At 39.4% G+C, this 17,448-nt stretch overlaps 1 protein-coding gene across 2 annotated transcripts in view; it reads right to left on the bottom strand.

The window, feature by feature from the left end:
* The window catches only part of Dnah11 (dynein axonemal heavy chain 11), a 305,466-nt gene that overhangs the window by 127,687 nt on the left and 160,331 nt on the right, over positions 1–17,448 (bottom strand). For both annotated transcript variants that reach the window (XM_026408127.2, XM_026408145.2), the window contains exons 47-54: positions 16,204–16,369; positions 15,473–15,575; positions 12,993–13,232; positions 9,379–9,540; positions 8,925–9,118; positions 5,709–5,871; positions 3,920–4,043; positions 3,334–3,476 (exon numbers count right to left, since the gene is read on the bottom strand). In XM_026408127.2, coding sequence (XP_026263912.2) covers positions 3,334–3,476; positions 3,920–4,043; positions 5,709–5,871; positions 8,925–9,118; positions 9,379–9,540; positions 12,993–13,232; positions 15,473–15,575; positions 16,204–16,369 — 1,295 coding nt within the window. The remainder of the gene's footprint in view (positions 1–3,333; positions 3,477–3,919; positions 4,044–5,708; positions 5,872–8,924; positions 9,119–9,378; positions 9,541–12,992; positions 13,233–15,472; positions 15,576–16,203; positions 16,370–17,448) is intronic.

The raw sequence follows: 17,448 nt of genomic DNA, 5'->3' as shown, positions 1-17,448 counted from the left end.
GCATTTATCATGATTTCAATCAGAATCAAAATAGTGTTTAGAATTTGACAATAAATCTAATGCTTTTTTAGAGATATAAACACAAGAAAAACTAGGAAAAACTTGATCAGGAAGCACAATTAGATATTAAAACATTTTTTAAAAAGATGTACTAATTTGCACAGTGTAATGTTGGGATCAACTCAAAGAGATAGCAATAAAATTTGAATCTGAAATAGATAAAAATGGCCATTTGGCAAGTAATACAGGCAGTATATGAAACTTAAAGGGAAGAAATAAATACATGATGTTAAGATAAAAACGATTTTGTTAGGGGAAAAATAACCTAAAGCTTCTCAGCTCACTCCCTACTATATATAAAAAGAAATATATTCTACAAGTAGCAGTTTTAAACATAGCTCATGAAAGCATATGGGCACTGTAATGATTGATACTGTTACTTTTTTAAAACTATAGATGGTTCCTTTGTGATGGTTCACTTTCAATTTTTCAACTCTACAGTGGCGTGGAACTAAAACACATTTAGTAGAAAACATATTTGGAATTTGGATTTTTTGCTGGCTAGTGTGTGTAGTAGGATGCTCTCCCAAGGCTGGGCAGCCTCTGCCAGCAGCAGCTCCCAGTCAGCCATGTACGACTGAGGCTCTACAGTGCAGGGTGCTGCTGAGCTGCCATGCTTCACAGGTTAGGTGTGTGGAATGCATTTCAACCTACAATACCTTCAACCTGTGATGGGCTTATAGAGATGTAACCCCATAGTAGATCGAGGGGCAGACGTATTCTGAAGTCTGTATCCAATTTTATGCATAAAGGCAGCATGCCAACTTCCAGTATTCCCTCCCCAGTCTCCCAGGTAACTGTTGATAGAGTGTGACCAGTAAGATATCAGCTCAAGGTTTTGGGGAGAACTGGTTTCCAGATCCAGGTAACCCTCACATCTGTTTCACCTTCTTCTTCCTGCTTACAATAAAAATAATCTCCTGTAGCATTCTGCGATCCAGAGGTGGGAGGCAACAGGATAAAAACTGGAAGAAAGACAAGACATAAGACCCTGGGTCTCCAAGGGTATTAGTCAGCCAGTCTGGACTTTCTGATATGAGAGGCTAAGGAACTGTTGGTTGAGTTTTTGCTTCTCTGAAGCCCAATTGATTTTCATCTGCTTCATTGAAGATAATTTTGGGAAATAAAATACTTTTCTAAATTCATAAGAAACCCCAAATTCACTAAGGAAAACACTCATTAATCTAAGAGATGAACTTTAAAAAAGATATTCAAAAGTTATAAGCAAGTAAACAAGCATGCACCATATGCATACTTAAAAGCTAAATAAAAGAATAGGGGAAATATATATGACACACACATAACTATAAGGCTATTTACTTTATATGCATGGAACTCTTATAAACAACAATATGTGCAGTTCGATAGAGAAACTGCCCTTTTATGAGTTAGCCTCAGAATTTACTCGACATTGCTTTGGTTCTACTGTATTAGTTGAAGCAGTCATAAGTTCATCCATATTCAAGGAGAGGTGATGTACATGACCCTGTCAGTCCCTGTCAGTAACAATAGTATCAAAGGATGTGCAGGCATGTTAAAAAGCTATCCCAATTTGCAACTATTGAATGTAGCAATTGCTGTTCTAGGAATTTATGCTATAGAAATAAGCAAAGTTGAGCATGAAAGATATAAAGGATGCACATTATAGCATTATTTATGATGATAATTCTCAAATTTCAGGAAGCCTTGGAATCATCTGGAAAGCTTGTTAAAGCTTAGCTTTCTTGGCCCCACCCACAGAGTTTCTGCTTCTGGAGGTCTAGGATAGAATTGGAGAATTCCCATTTTTAAGAAGTTTCTATGTGATGTTGATTGTGTAGCTCTGAGGAACAGACTTTGATAATAACTGATTTATAACATTACTACCTCAAATTCAAATGTTTTCCCATTCCATAAAGAAAATGTCATTCAAACATATTACCATGTAATGGGAAGAAATTCCTGGACTTGCTACTCAGTAACAATAATTTCATTTTTTAAGAAAATTGGTAGTACCATGGATGTTCTACCGCTGAGGTGTTCTACCTCTGAGCTACACTCCCATCCCTTTTTATTTCTTGAGAGATAGTTTCCCTTAGTAGCCCAGGGTGGCCTTAAATTTGCAATTCTCCTATTTCAGCCTCCTGAGTTACTGAGAGTACAGATGTGTGCCTCCGTGTCTGGTTTCAGTCACATCTTTGGTGGGGAGAAAACTCTTTAAGCAACTGAACCTTAAGTCCCAACCTTCTAAACTCAGCCTAGAACTACTCAGTAAGATTACTATGTAATTAGAAATTGCAGAGTGTTAGTCTACTCCTTCACCTTCTTCAAGCCAAGGCATACCCCATGGCTAGTATCACTCTCCATACCCTTTCCTTAAATTCTTCTAGCTTTATAGCTGCCACAGAACCTGTTACTAACTTGATAGGTGTAGCAACAGCAGAAGGAGTAAAGCAGTAATCTTTTGAGGTTACAAACTATTTTTACACTGGGAAGCCTGGATTTTCTGTAACAGCATTTTGAAATTAGCTTTTGGCCATACACTGGGAGACTTTTCTTATAATTCTGTCTTTACCGAGCTGTTATTTGGTCGTTTCGTATCCCCATATGATACATGAAAGCATAGAGTAGCCTAAGGAGACAAACACAGGGTTAAACCTCAGAACACTTGAGTAACACTCCTAGATTACTTTCCTTGAAGTATTGACATACCAGTCACTTAACTCCAAACTCTCCCAGTTGTTCACTGAATGATTTACAAACTCCTTACTTTATCTCAATTTATTTTCCCAGACTTATTAATCATGGTGTCCCCATAAGAACTTGATGCTGCAGTCTTGGAGGGCTATCTCAGGTTTCTCCAAACATGTTTTTCCTCCCTTGTAGAATTGCCATTTCCTCTTTCTGAAACTTCCTCCCCATGAATTCTGATCCCTGCTTGACATGCAGCACATTGTGCCTCCAGAGTGACCTATGCCACTTAGGAAGGAGGACATGCTCTGTTTACACCTGTCCTGTCAGATGACTGTGGTGACAGTGTAAGCCCTGCTGGGACAGAAACACATGAGGTCCAGCTGGGCACTGCACACCCTGCTCAGCCCAAGGCTTCCCAGGAGCCCAGCATCTCAGCAGACCTGAGAGAGCCACACTGAAGACGCAGCCTGTTAAAGGGCACTTATCCTTTCCAAAGAGTCACTGAAATTCAGACCTGTAACGTAACTCCTGCTACAGATTCACATTACAGTGCCAAAAGCAACTTTTAAATAATATGCAGAGAAAGCAAGGGTTTCTTACTTTGAGCTGTAGTTGGACCCTGGCCAAAAAGAATTTCCAACAGTTTTCCCTGGAGTCCACTATGCCCAGACCACGAACTTCATTACGAATTCCAGAAACTATCTTGTCCGCATCTTCATCACTGAACAGATCTGGGATTTCTCCTGCACCCCCCACCCAAAAAAAGAGTAGAATTACTACAGATGATTGCAATTTAAACTTTAGTTGAGACTTTTTAATGTCTGATATGTTTTATAAAATAAAGATCCGCTTAAACCTTAAGAATTTGAAATGAGAAATATCATTTTTTTTTCCTTTGTGTTTTCAGACATACAGAACATTGAGGACAAGCAATGATGAACACACCCACTAAACCCGTACGTGTAGGAATAACATTTACTTCACTGGAGTCCTTTCTATGGCACTTTCCTCCATAAGCAAACTAGGAAAGCAATACACCTCAAATTAGTTAGGTTTATAGGTTTCTCCCCAAAGACTGCCCCAGCAAACATCTCAAAGACAAATTATCTCTCTTTAAAGTTCACTGAAACTACAGATAATTTGTCATTGGGGGAAGATCTTTCAAGAAATGTGTTGGTTTAATCACCTGATGCCAGCAAGTCATTAATCAGCACGAGAAAGCTCTCATCTAGAACGTGGGCATCTGTCAGCAGGAACACAGTGGGCATGTTCTTGGCTCCGGTTCTGATGTACAAATTGGCAAGATCTACCTGCAAGGAAAGAGGCCATCATTCATGTTTTGTTAAAATGTTGATGTGATGTTGGGAGTACGTGAGTGAGTGCTGGAAGAATCAAGGAACTTCAGCATGGCGCGCCCTGTGCCTTTCCTCCCAGAGACTTGCCACAGGGGAAGACAGCATGACGTCACTTCTACTTCTGGTATGTAATGAGGAGAGTCATATTACATGACGCTAAACTACACAAGTGGCTTAATGGAGCATGGGCGTGGAAAGGAGCTGCTGATGAGTGACAGCTCTATTCTAAGAGGGTATAGAACTTTCAGGGATGCCTCCATCCAGCAACAGGATGGAAGGACAGCTTCTGCCCATTCCAGTAATACTCTATTTTCACTGAAAATAGTTTGTTTTTTATTTAGCTAGTAACATTAAAAGCATGAATTTTTAATAATTTAAAATAGCACTTTCTAAAATGAAAAGTACCATTTTCTCAGTAATATTACAATTATGAAGTAAAATTTTTATAACTTTTTCTTTCACTATTATAAAATATTCCTCCGTTTTCTTCATGGTACTTCTTAAAGTTTATTTTTATGAATATTAACGTAGTCACTAACTCTTATGATTAGTGTTTCATGGTATGTCTTTTCTATCCTTTTTATTTGACCTACTTGTGTCATTATGTTGAAAAAATGCTCATTTTGATGGGATATATTTGAGTCTTGATTTTTTTTTTAAGTTTGAAAAATCTTTGCCTTTTAACTGAAGTTTTTGGATTGTTTACTGATCATAAGTATAAATAAAGTTATGTTTTAAGTTTACCACAAAAAAGAGAAAAATTTTTAAAGCATCACAGTTTCCTGAATGTGCTCTTGACATTTTATTCTCATAGTCTATCTAAAGGGGAAGAAATCTACTTGTCCTAAGAAAGTGCCTTATTTATTTATTTATTTATTGAGGTGCTGGGGATTGAACCCAAGGCCTTGTGCATGTGAGGCAAGCATGCTACCTACTGAGCTATATCCCCAGCCCAGAAAGTGCCTTTTTCTTTCCACCCTCTCTCACACAGGGTTATTAACAGTTCAATATCAGGGTCAGTTAATGCAAAGGAAAAACATTTGAGTAAGCAAACATTGGATCAAGTATTTCTGAGCCAGGTTTATTAAACCTATAAAAATTTATTATTACCAATTTGACCAGGAAGACAAAACAGCCAGAGGTAAACAACTCCTCTAAGGAGCTGCCCTTCCCCCATAGTCAGGGAGACCTAGGCCCAAACTAGGACTCCCAGCTTATGCTTTGTCTGCCAAATAGAATGGCCAGAAGCCTCTGCAACCAACAGGGAATCAAAAATATTTGGGGAAAAAATAAAATTTTTTAAAAAAGAATGATCAATCGAATTTTTATACAATTTACTAGAAAAAAATTTTATTAAAAAATATTTGGGAAACCATGCTGCACCTGCATTCAACACATACAGATTTTTTCCTTGTCATTTTTCTACATAATGTAACTATGTTTTACCTGCCATTTTATGTTGTATTAGGTATTATAAGTGACCTAGAGATAATTTAAAGTATACAGGAAGATATGCACAGGTTGTATGCAAATATGAACACCATTTTAGAGTAGGGCCTTGACCATCTGCAGATTTGGGCATAGAGAGTGAGGGACGATAGCATTGTCGATTTTGCTTACCCGAAGTTCTTGGATCCCATACCCTTCGGTCAGAGTGATCTGAAAGACCTCGAGGCTGCAAATGTAAGCTGCCAGCCTGGACAGGCTCTGCTTGCCACTGCCCCCAACTCCAATTAAAAGGGCGTACCCCCGAGGGGTTCTCAGGATTCGGCTGATTCGACACCTGGTAAAAGAAAGAGCACCCATCCCAACATGAAATCTCAAAGGCCCTGGGATAGGTCTGTTTTGCTTTTTTAAGAAGTTATTTAGAGACTAAATTCCTATTTTTATTGGAAACACTAGTCCCTTTCCATGTTTCCCCAATTAAAAAAGGATGCTGCCTACTCTGCCCTCCACCTGTTTGTCTAACCAGTGTTCCCAGGTTCGCAACATTTTGGACTCTTTTTGCTTTATCATTTGCCACCATACTTGAAAACATATACAAGGCCTTGCGTCTAAATTTTGAAGTTTCTTGATTAGCAAGAATGATCCCAATTCCACATCAGCATCCATGTACAAGAACATCAAGGGAGAATATCCTTGCAGGCCTGGAATCTTCCTGTATAGTTATGTCAGAGAGAATGAATTTGTTTAGGCCAACATACATTTCCACCTAATTCACCATATAAATTAAACACTTGCCTCTTAACATGACTCTTATTTCCTTCAATTAAAGCCTTCCCTGCATAGATCACTGTAGAATAATTTACTGAAACTATCAAAGCTTAAGTTTCCAGTAAGGCCAACTAATCCCTTGTTCTATAGCATCCAAGAGGTTCCAGATTCTTATGCTGTTGATATCATTGCTACATCATTCAACTAGGAATTTTTAAAATTGGCTTTAACATGAGTGAAAGGTAGGTTAAGTTGAAAAATAAGTCATAGTTACATTATAATTAGAAAGACACACAGCACAATACAAGTCTGTAGATGCACAAGTGCAGAAAACAGTATGCCATCATTTTGCTCTAGGTTCCTGTTTTGGAATGAACTTAAACTTCAGGCCCTGAAAGATCCTGAGGTTTTCTTTTCTTTTTTAAATAGTGCTTTTTGAAAAAATGAAGTTGGGGTCATTTATACTAAGACCAGTGCCGGTGAAGGTGAACATTTCCCCCAAACCTCTAATAACTGAAAAGACAGGTTATTTTTTACAAACTCAGTTATCCCATTAAATTCTACCTTACATGACCACATGACAAAACAACCATGGGAAAGCTATGACCCCAAGCTCCAAGCAAGGCTTGCATTTCATGCTAAAGCTTGCCTCAAAGTTTCTGCCTCATGAGATTCCCTAAGTGGCAATTTCCCTTTCTAGAATACCCAAGGACATGCTCTTAAATCATCTTCAACCTGAGTAAGTCAGCCTTGAGCTCATAATCCCTGATCAAAGACATGGCTTTACCTATTAGGCCACAGGGGAATCGCACACTGAAGGGCCACCAGGGATAATGCTTCCCTAGTGTGGGTGGGAGGTTTGCTTCACCAGAGCCACAACAGAGTCAGTGTATCTTAACCAGCCGGGAACATTGTCGGAACAACCTACTGAATACCAAAGTCATAGATGCCAATTAAAACTACCCTGTCTGTATAAGCAGAGGATCCCTGCAAAGTGATCAGTAAAACCATCAGCACTTTGTGTACTTATAACAAGAGATCCCAATAAGGGTTGCACATTTCGTGAAGCACTGAATCTAAACATTTTAGAGAAATTCTAAAAACTGAATTCTCCACATTTGTTTTTTCACTGTTTGGATTCTCTTACTTCATTCTTCCCTCCTCCTTCCTGTTTCTAATGATATGTTTTTGTTCCTTTTTCCTCTTTGCCCACTGTCAATGATAAGAAACACTGGTGAGGATGAGGGTGACTTGGACCAGGAGAGCAGGACTGGATGGAAAGATGCAATCGACTCTTTACCCAGAGGAGGCGGCGAAGCGAACTCTTTAGACTTAGAGTCCGGTTATGTCATCCCCATGCTAAAATCTACCAGCAGCTTCTCCCTGCACTTAGAATGGAAGCAAAGTGCTTATCCTGGTTCCAGGAAACACCCTTCACCTTGCTTTCCATCCTGGACATATATTGCTCACTCTATTTTCTCTCTGCTACACCCACCTTGAGACTTTTTTCTGTTTCTTGAACATTCCTGCCTCAGGGTTACATGCAATCTGCCCTCTATCTGCAATGTTCTTCTTCTAGACATTACCAGAACCTTCTCTTACCATTTAGATTTCAGCTTAAACATCAACTCCTTCCATGGACACCCAGGCCTTCTTTGGGAATCCAAATGCAGGTTGAGTGTCCCTTATCCAAAAATTTGAAATCTGAAATGCTCTAAAATCCAAAACTTTTTATGGAAAACTCCACATCTGATACCATGTGACAGGTTACAGTCAACACACACATACTACAAATGTTATATAATATTACCCTCAAGTTATGCACAGGAAATGTAAATAAATTTTATGATTCAACTTGGTTTTCACTCCTAAGACATCTTATTATGTATGTGCAAATACTCCAAAATCTGAACAAAAATTTCAAAATCCTCAGCACTTCTGAACCCAAGCATTTCGGATAAGGGATCCTCAATCTGTAACTTATTTCTTAGAATCAGTCTATTTTATTTCTCAGCATGACCCATTGCTTTCTAATATCTTTTTCTGCTTATTTATTCATGTCCTTAAAAATGTCCATTGTTGATACTAATAAATAAGCTCGATTCGAAAAGGGACTGGGCTCTGGTGCTCGCTGCTGTGTCCCCAGCCAGCACTGAGAACAATGACTGAGACAAGGGGTAGATCAGTTGTGCACTCTATGAGGTGCCCAGTTAGGAGGGAGCAAGAGCCTTGTCAGTTAAGCTCCACCCCAGGAAAGCTATCTTTAATTTTCTGCCAATAAAACATGCTCCATTCTTTTTTTCTAATTTGCCCCCAAAGTACTAAAGAAACATGCTATTTCCTGTTTGGCACTCAAGTGGGCACTCCACAAAACCTGCTCAGTCCAGGAGAATCGGGTTGAGTCCTGTCTCCCCCTCTTAAGAACTATGTGATTTTGAATGAGTCATTCATCTTCTTTCTTAATATGCTTATCTGACACAGCTACGGTGAAATAAAGTAAAAATCTGCATGTATATAATGGTACAGAAAAAAGTAGTGTGCCTATATAAGACATTAAGATTATGACAAAATAGCAGCATGTTTGTTACATTCATGAAAATATGTCATGATCAGTCAACTCACACATGTTGCATGGCATCTTCAAATAAAACCAGGTGCATGGCGGCATTCAGCTCATTGTAGTTGTCCAATGTTTCCATGAGGATCATCTTGAGCACTTCCCAGTCCTTTACTGGCATGTAACACGGGTCTCTCCCACCATGAGCAAAATGGCAATAAACAAGGGGCTGTTGGAGCAGCACGTGACTGTTGACACCCTACAGGATGAGGAAAAGAAAACTATGGTGTATCAACTATTGAGAAAGGCTCCTCTGAGGCAGAGCGGCCTAGCAAGGGAAAAGCCTGCAGATCCCTCCATGAGTAGGTAGGTGGGAGGGTGCACCCAAGTCCAGACCCAGAATGTTTTGAAATCCCAGTAAAAAGGGACCTGCAACTCACTCATGTCCTTCTCTAAATTTGGCCCCAACAATTAACTGGTACCACAGCAAGTAATGACCTCTGAAATTCACATACTTACTTCAAAATATTTATAAGCAGTTTCCAGCAATTTTTTCTGAAACAAATCACAATCTTTTGTGTCTGTCAGTTTGTCTCCATAAACACGGGAAGATTCATGGAGCCACAGGTGCATTAAGTCATTTGGAACTTTTAAACACTCAGGAGAAGCAAACAAAATTCCCTATGAGGTGACAATGGAAACATACTTTTAATTCAGAAGATTATGATATTCTAAGTACATTAATTTTAATCATTTTAAACTGTATACTAAACTTAGCAATTTAAAAGAAATACTGTTTACAGTGTGTAGGTAAAAGTATCTTCACCTTCTGATAATCAACATTAAAAAATTTTATACCACTAAATGTATTTCACATTGTCAGATGAGTGTGGGCTTTTGGGAGCCAGGGGCAGAATGTTACGGTTTGGATGTGAGGTGTCCCCCAAAAGCTTGTGTGTGAGTCAATGCAAGAAAGTTCACAGAAGAAATGGTTGGGTTGTGAGAGCCTTAACCCAATCAGTGAATAAATCCCCTGATGGAATTAACTGAAGGCTGGAAGGGTGTGGTTGGAGGGGGTGGGCACGGGGGGAGTGGCTTTGGGGTGGACAAACTCTCTCTGCTTCCCGACCATCAGGTGAGCTGCTTCCCTCTACCACACTCTTCTGCCATGATGTTCTGCCTCACCTTGAGCCCCAAGGAATGGAGCTGGCCTTCTGTGGACTAAGACTTCTGAAACTGAGCCCTCAAATAAACTTTTCCTCCTCGAAAATTGTTCTGGTCAGATCTTTTAGTTACAGCAGCAAAAAAGCTGACTATAACAGTACCCATCAGTACTGTATTTCATCAATTCATGAACTAAACGCCACATCTGAGTACTCGCACTTGTTAAGTCTCTCGGTGGATTGAGTTCACAGAACCAAAGGAAAAACAACATGGAAATCACACAAAACATTGTTTTTTTAAATTTAAAAATCATTTGCTATCAGTCTTACTCCTTTATTTGACAAACAATATAAGACCAAAGTGAACTACTCAAATTCACACTTTATGGGCAGATCTGGGATTAGCATCAAAACACCGTGACTCCTGTGCCCACTCCACCCTGCCCTTCAGTATCCTGGTTCATACAGGCGTCATGGAGCGTGCGCTTGCTCAGCACTTACAGAACACCAGGGAGCTGTGGAGAACTGAGCTTCAAAAGGCTAAAAAAGGGGCTGGGGTTATAACTCAATGGCAGAGCGCTTGCCTAGCATGTGTGAGGCATTGGGTTCAATCCTCAGCAACACATAAAAATAAATAAGTAAAGGCATTTTGTCTACCTACAACTAAAAATATTTTTTTAAAAATTACTTGGAGGCATCAGGTGGCCCTGATGGACTGGTCATGAAGGGTGAGCAGGCAGGACCACATTCCACTTTACCTAGAGTCTCCTTTCCTTTTCTTAAGATTCAAACTGTTTTGTTTTTGTGTTTTCTTTTCACAGTGTCAGCAATCAAACACAGGGCTTACCTAACACATGCTAGGCAAGTACTCTACCACTGAGTCCAAATCTGCTTTTTTGGGGGGTGGAGGGGTACCAGGGATTGAATTCAGGGACACTGAGCCACATCCATGGCCTTATTTTGTATTTTATTTAGGGACAGGGTCTCACTGAGTTGCTTGCTGCCTTGCATTTGCTGAGGCTGGTTTTGAACTTGCCATCCTCCTGCCTCAGCCTCCCAAACTGCTGGGATGACAGGTGTGCATCACTATGCCTGGCTCCCGATCTACTTTTTTATTTATTTTTTTAATTTTCTGGGTGTAGTTGGACACAATGCCTTCATTTAATTATCTTTATGTGGTGCTGAGGATCGAACCCAGGGCCTCACATGTGCTAGGCAAGCCGCTCTACTGCTGAGCCACAACCCCAGCCCCCCAATCTGCTTTTAAAACAATATATTACTCAGCATAGTCTTTCTGTCAGTTCTATAAAACTGACTTGAAAAGAAATGGTTCATGTTATTAATAACTATTGTCTGATGTTGTGTTAGGGTTCTGAGGCAGTTTAGGAGTAATTTTGAAAAGAGCTGTGAAGAAATCCTATGTGGTTGGGGTTGTGGCTCTGTGGTAGAGCACTTGCCTAGCATGTGTGAGATACTGGGTTCGATCCTCAGCACCACATAAATGTAAAAAATAAAGATATTGTGTCCACCTATAAGGAAAAAATAAATATATATATATATTTTAAAAAGAAGTCCTATGAAGATTTCCCCCTTCTCCCTCTCACCAAAGAACTTTACATCATAAATAACCTTCCAACTACATTTATTATACAGGGTAGATTATACTGGTTGGATCTGCCTCAGTTCTGAATTTTCAACTCTCTTTTCTGTTCTTCCTTTGTAAACTCAATATATAAACACTGTCCTTTTACCAAATACTATAGTTTGGATCTTAAGTGTACCCCCCCGACCTCATAAGGCCTATGTACTAAAGGCTTGGTCCCCAGTATGGCGCTGCAGAGAGGCAGTAATCTTTAAGAGGTGGGATCTAGTGGGAGGTCTTTAGGTCACTGGGACTGTGACCCTGAAAGTGATAATAAGACCCTAGCCCCTTCTTCTCTCTTTTGCTTCCTGGTCACAAAGTGAGTAGTCTCATTCCACCATGCACCCCTGTCTTGATGTGCTGTCACGTGCCCAAATCAATAGTGCCAAATGATCATGGATTGAAGCCTCTAACACTGTGAGTGAAGATGACTTTTCTCTTAATAAGTCAATTCTTTCAGGTATTTGTCATAGTAACAAAAACCTAACTAACATACTAGGTAAGTAAACTGATTTTCAGTATCAAACCAAAATGCTCCATCAATTCAAAAATTATTTCCCTTAACATGTTCAAAAATGAGATGGACATCATGACTCTAAGTACATGTATGAAGACATGAATGGTGTGACTCAACTTTGTGTACAAGATATGAAAAATTGTGCTATATATGTATAATGAATTGAAATGCATTCCACTGTCATATATAACAAATTAGAATAAATTTTTAAAAAATCACATATGAATGTTTTATGCCAAAATATGACCATTCACTCACTCAATTTAAGGAGTCCAAATCTCTATCTCTGCTTCTATTGCTAAGTGGAACATAGTTGAATGTCTTCCCAAATTTAGGAGATAATTAAGTCATGAGAGAAGAGTGATTTTAAAGAGGTATTATGTGCTTGTCCCTCTGCCTTCTATCTCCTCAACCACAGAAAGACACAGTGTTCAAGTCACCATTTTGGAAGCATTAATCAGACCCTTACCAGACACCAAACTTGCTTGTACTTTGATTTTGGACTTCTAAGCCTCCAATACTGTGAGAAATAAATTTCTATTATATATGAATTACCTAGCATCAGGCACTTTGTTATAGCAGCACAAAAAGACTAAGACAGTATGCAAACTGAAGGGAAACCACTGTTCTAATTGATAAAAAAAGCAAATAATAAACCTGCTGTATTTTCTTCATAGAGCTTATGAGAATAAAATAAAAGAATTCACATAAAATTATATAGCATAGCTTTAAAGTTAAGTTCCATAAATGAATGCATTAATATTCCTACAATTACTTCTCTACTTGGGAAGGATAATATGGAACAGGGTACCTGGAAGATGTTTGATAGGTCCCTCAGATTAAAAATGTAGTGGAATTTTATAGCTGTGGGTAAAAAGGTTTGCGTCATAATCTGATGGAACGCTATTGTTGCCTGGATCAAAGAAGGGCCACTTCTGAAAACTGATGGGCCAAATTCTTGGTGCTGGAAATGGAAACTGAAGATTTGCCCATAGATGGTGTTTAGAGCATCCAAAGATGGAAAGTTGAATGCAAATACTGTGAAATGTCTCTGAAAAGAAAGAGCAAAGATGAGTCGTACAAAATAGGCATTATAATTTGTACCATAAAGTTGCAAAGTGGCTCAGTTTTTTTCACTCTTCCCAGTATCCAGACCCCAGTCATGTAACTTTCTTGGTGTCTTTCACTGATACTGGATTTGGTTGGATGACTTTCTCAAGTCCATAGGATGAGATGGAAGTGACAATATGTCAGTCACCATCAGAGGCCTGCATATTTCTTCTTGATCTATTAAGCTTCTGATTTTCCATGAACTCTATAAACCAAGGGATGAGACAAACAAAAGTAGAACCCCGTGGTCCCAATTACTCCAGCTGAAGCCACACTACAAGAGCTGACAGTCAACCCTTAGACAATTACAAGCAAGCTCAGCCAAGATCAGCAGATACTTAGCTCACCCTGAGTGGATTCCAGGTGAGTGAGTGACACCACCGTATGTTATTGGTGGTAGCTGTTACTACCACTAAAAGACACATGCACACAGAAACCTTACGCAAATGTTTATGCATTTATGCTTTACGAATCTTTGCCAAAACTTGAAAGCAACAGTATATAGTTTGGATATGAGGTGTCCCCCTAAAGATCCTGTGTACATGCAGAAATGATCAGATGTGAAATGATTACATGATGACAGCTGTAACCTCATCTGTGGATTAATCCATTTGACAAATTCACAATCTGAATGGTAGGCGGGTGAGACATGGCTAGAAAAAGTAGGAAACTGGGGGCATGACTTTTGGGTTTATATTTTGTCCATTGTTTCTTACTCTCTCTCTCTCTTTGCTTCCTAGTTGCCACAAGCTGAGCCATTTTCTCCCGCCATGTTCTTCTGCCATGATACTCTGCCTCACCTAAGGCCCAGAGCAATGGAGTTGACTGACCATGGACTAAACTTCTGAAACTGTGAGCCAAAATAAACTTCCTCCTCTAAGTTGTTCTTGTCAGGTATTTTGGTCACAGCAACAAGAATCTGACAGAGCAACCTTCAATGGGTAAAGGAATAAACTGCGTACATTCATGAAATGTATACTAAACAGTGATTAAAAGAAATAATCTTTCACATCATGTAAAGGCATAGACGAACCTAAAGAGCATATTGCTAAGTAAGAGAACAGTATAAAAAGGCTACATACTATGTGAATCCAATTATATGATATTCTAGAAAAGGCAAAATTCTGGGACAGTACAAGATAAGTTTTTAAGAATATTCAGAGTATATAGGGAACTCCTAAAACATAGTAACAACAAAACACTTGACTCAAAAATAGGCAAAGTATTTTAATAGAAATTTCACCACAAATAGCCAATAACCACATGTTCAACATCACTAATCACTAAGGAAATACAAATGTATTCTCTAATCAGATGTCACTTCACCTGCATTAGCATGGGCTACTATGAAAAAAAAAAGGAAATGGAAAATAACAGGAGTTAGCAAGAATATGAAGAAATTGGAATGCTATGCCTCACTGCTGGGAATGAAAAATGATTTAGCCACTGTGGAAAACTGAACAACAAAAAGTTAAAAACAGAATTACCATATGACCTGGTAATTCTACTTCTGGGCATATGGTCAAATGAAGGGAAAGCAGGATATCTGAAGATTTTAAGGCAGTGAAACTATTCTACATGATAATATAACAGTGGATACCCTCTTCATGTGTTTGTGAGAACATACAGAATGTCTCATATAAAGAATGGGTCTAGTCATATGCAGTGGCGCATACCTATAATCCCAGTGGCTCAGGAGGCCGAGGCAGGAGGATGGCAAGTTTAAAGCCAGCCTCAGCAAAAGTGAAGTGCTAGCAACCCAGAGAGACCCTGTCTCTAAATGAAAAATACAAAATAGGGCTGGGGATGTGGTCAAGTGCCCCTGAATTCAATCCCCTGTATCGCGCCCCCCCCCAAAAAAAAAAAGAATGGGCCTGGTGTAAACTTTAGTTTTTAGTTAATAATAATGTATCAATATTCCTCAACAGTTGTAACTAATGCAACAGGTTGATACTAAGATAAAATGGAGTGTGTGGGGGACTTTGAGCTCATTTTATTGTAAATCTAAAACTGCTCTTAAAAAAGGAAATATACTAATTAAGAAAAAGTTTATATGCTTAACACAATGTCCAGTAAGAACTTTATTTTGTATTCAAAAGCACCAAGCATCAAGAATTTGGACTCATAATTTTTGAGCATTACATCTGGGGGCTATTTGGGAGAGCTGCTTACACACCTTACCTGCAGCCTTGGATTGATGGTGAAGCTGCCCACGGTGGGATTCATGCAGGCAACATACTGGCAGTGGTGGATTTCTTTAAGCATCACCTTTTGTCTATCATACCTGAAAGACAGAATGTAGAATGTCAAATCCACACACGGGAGTCAGTACCCTTTCTTCTCTCTCCCTCCCTCCCTCCCTCCTCTCCCTCTCTCCTTCCCTCCTTCTTGTACTCTCTCCTCCTCTCTCTCTTTCACTCTCGCAGAGCTAGGGATTGAACCCAGGACCTCATGCACATTAGGCAAGCACTGTACCACTGAGCTACACCCTCAGTCCAAGCTTCTCTTTAATAATTGAGAGTGAATTAATTTTTAAAGAGAACATAATCTCTTGACAGTCCCTATGTAGGCTACTTTTCAATCCAGTCTTTCAAAGATACAAAGGGAAACTATTTCATCTAATATAATGGATAGGGATACAGTCTAAATCCAAAAAGTATTGTAGGAAATGCTCCCTGAAAGAGAAAAACCTTGGGGACAATTTCATCTTAAAATGTCCATCCATGGGGCTATGGTTGTGGCTCAGTGGTAGAGGGCTTGCCTAGCATGCGTGAGGCACTGGGTTCAATTCACAGTGCCACATATAAATAAATGAATAAAATAAAGGTCTGTCAAAATCTAAAAACAATATTTAGAAAACACGTTCATCCATAATAATTGGATTTAGGTAGACAATACAGATAATTGCTTACCAGTGTCCATAATCAATATGCTGTCGAATCAGAGCATGCGGCTGAACAGTGCCATATAAGTCCACTTCAGGCATGTTCATATCATCAAGGAAATAAATCAATTTTTTATTTCCTCCTGGACCATAGTTACGACCAGCTTTTTTCTCTAGAGGTTTCTCAAGAATTCCTGATATAAACAGATAATTCTGTTTACCAATTACTGGCCAAATGTAAACTTTTTGTACTTAGTTATCTTTTTTTCTTATTCTCCTCCCTTTTCTGTTGATTTATCTATCTCATGGTTTCAGGTATCACCTGTCGACTGTTTAATACCAGGGATGTGTCTTCAGCTACCTTCTCCTATGTCACACTATCCTGCTGATATCCTTTCTGTTGCCAAAGGTCACTCCGACTCTCCTTTTCTGGGGACCTCAATACACTCACGTTGTCTGTCACATTTGAGACTACCTCCCTGCTGACCTGAGACTTCTCTCCCCGATATCTACTGCTGGTGCTGCTGTAGCCTGGTCTCCCAAAGACACTGTAGGAGAGGCTCAAGAAAGTCTCCCACACCTCTCCTCTCACACCACTGAAATGCAAAGCTCCAGAGGACAGTAAACATGACCCATGTGTTTAGAAAGTTATATTTTCCAGGTGCCCATGACTTGGTTTCAATGTGTCAGAGTCGTGGGTTTGGAAAATCCTGAATAGTGTGTGTCTCAGACACAGTATCTAATTCCATGTTGACTCTTCAAGCAGACTATTAAGGCCTTGGGGTCAAGGAATTGTTATATTTCCAGGATACTAACAAATATGTAATTTGTTAAATGATCACATTAATAAAAAAATGAAAAAAGAAGTGCACCTTTTCCAAGCAGCAGGCCCACCTTTCCAAATGCTGAGTAGCCATCAATTCCTATGAGCCATTGGCACATGGACGTTCAAATTCCAAATTTCTTTTCAAACTCCTTTTAACATCATCTGTTCTCCACTCAGAGCTACCTCTCTCTTTTGCCTTCTGGGCTTCTGATGAGGTTACTACTCTCTCAGTTGGCCAGCTGCAGAGCCTCATAGGACTCTTTCTCCTGGGCTCCTGTCTAAGCAACAGCCCATAAATGGTGCCTCCTGTTCCCAACCTGTCACCTCCCTTTCTACAACTCTGGCCCAAGACTGCATTACGCTCAGCTAGACACTCTTGGGAGGACTTCTCATCTCACAAACCTCTTCCTAACATGGCTCCCATCTGACATTTCTTTGCTTCTCCTG

This window comes from Urocitellus parryii, chromosome 3 (assembly GCF_045843805.1).
Source record: "Urocitellus parryii isolate mUroPar1 chromosome 3, mUroPar1.hap1, whole genome shotgun sequence".
Classification (NCBI taxonomy): domain Eukaryota; kingdom Metazoa; phylum Chordata; class Mammalia; order Rodentia; family Sciuridae; genus Urocitellus; species Urocitellus parryii.
Note: the sequence above shows the minus strand (reverse complement) of the source record. Positions and strands in the feature narration are given on the sequence as shown.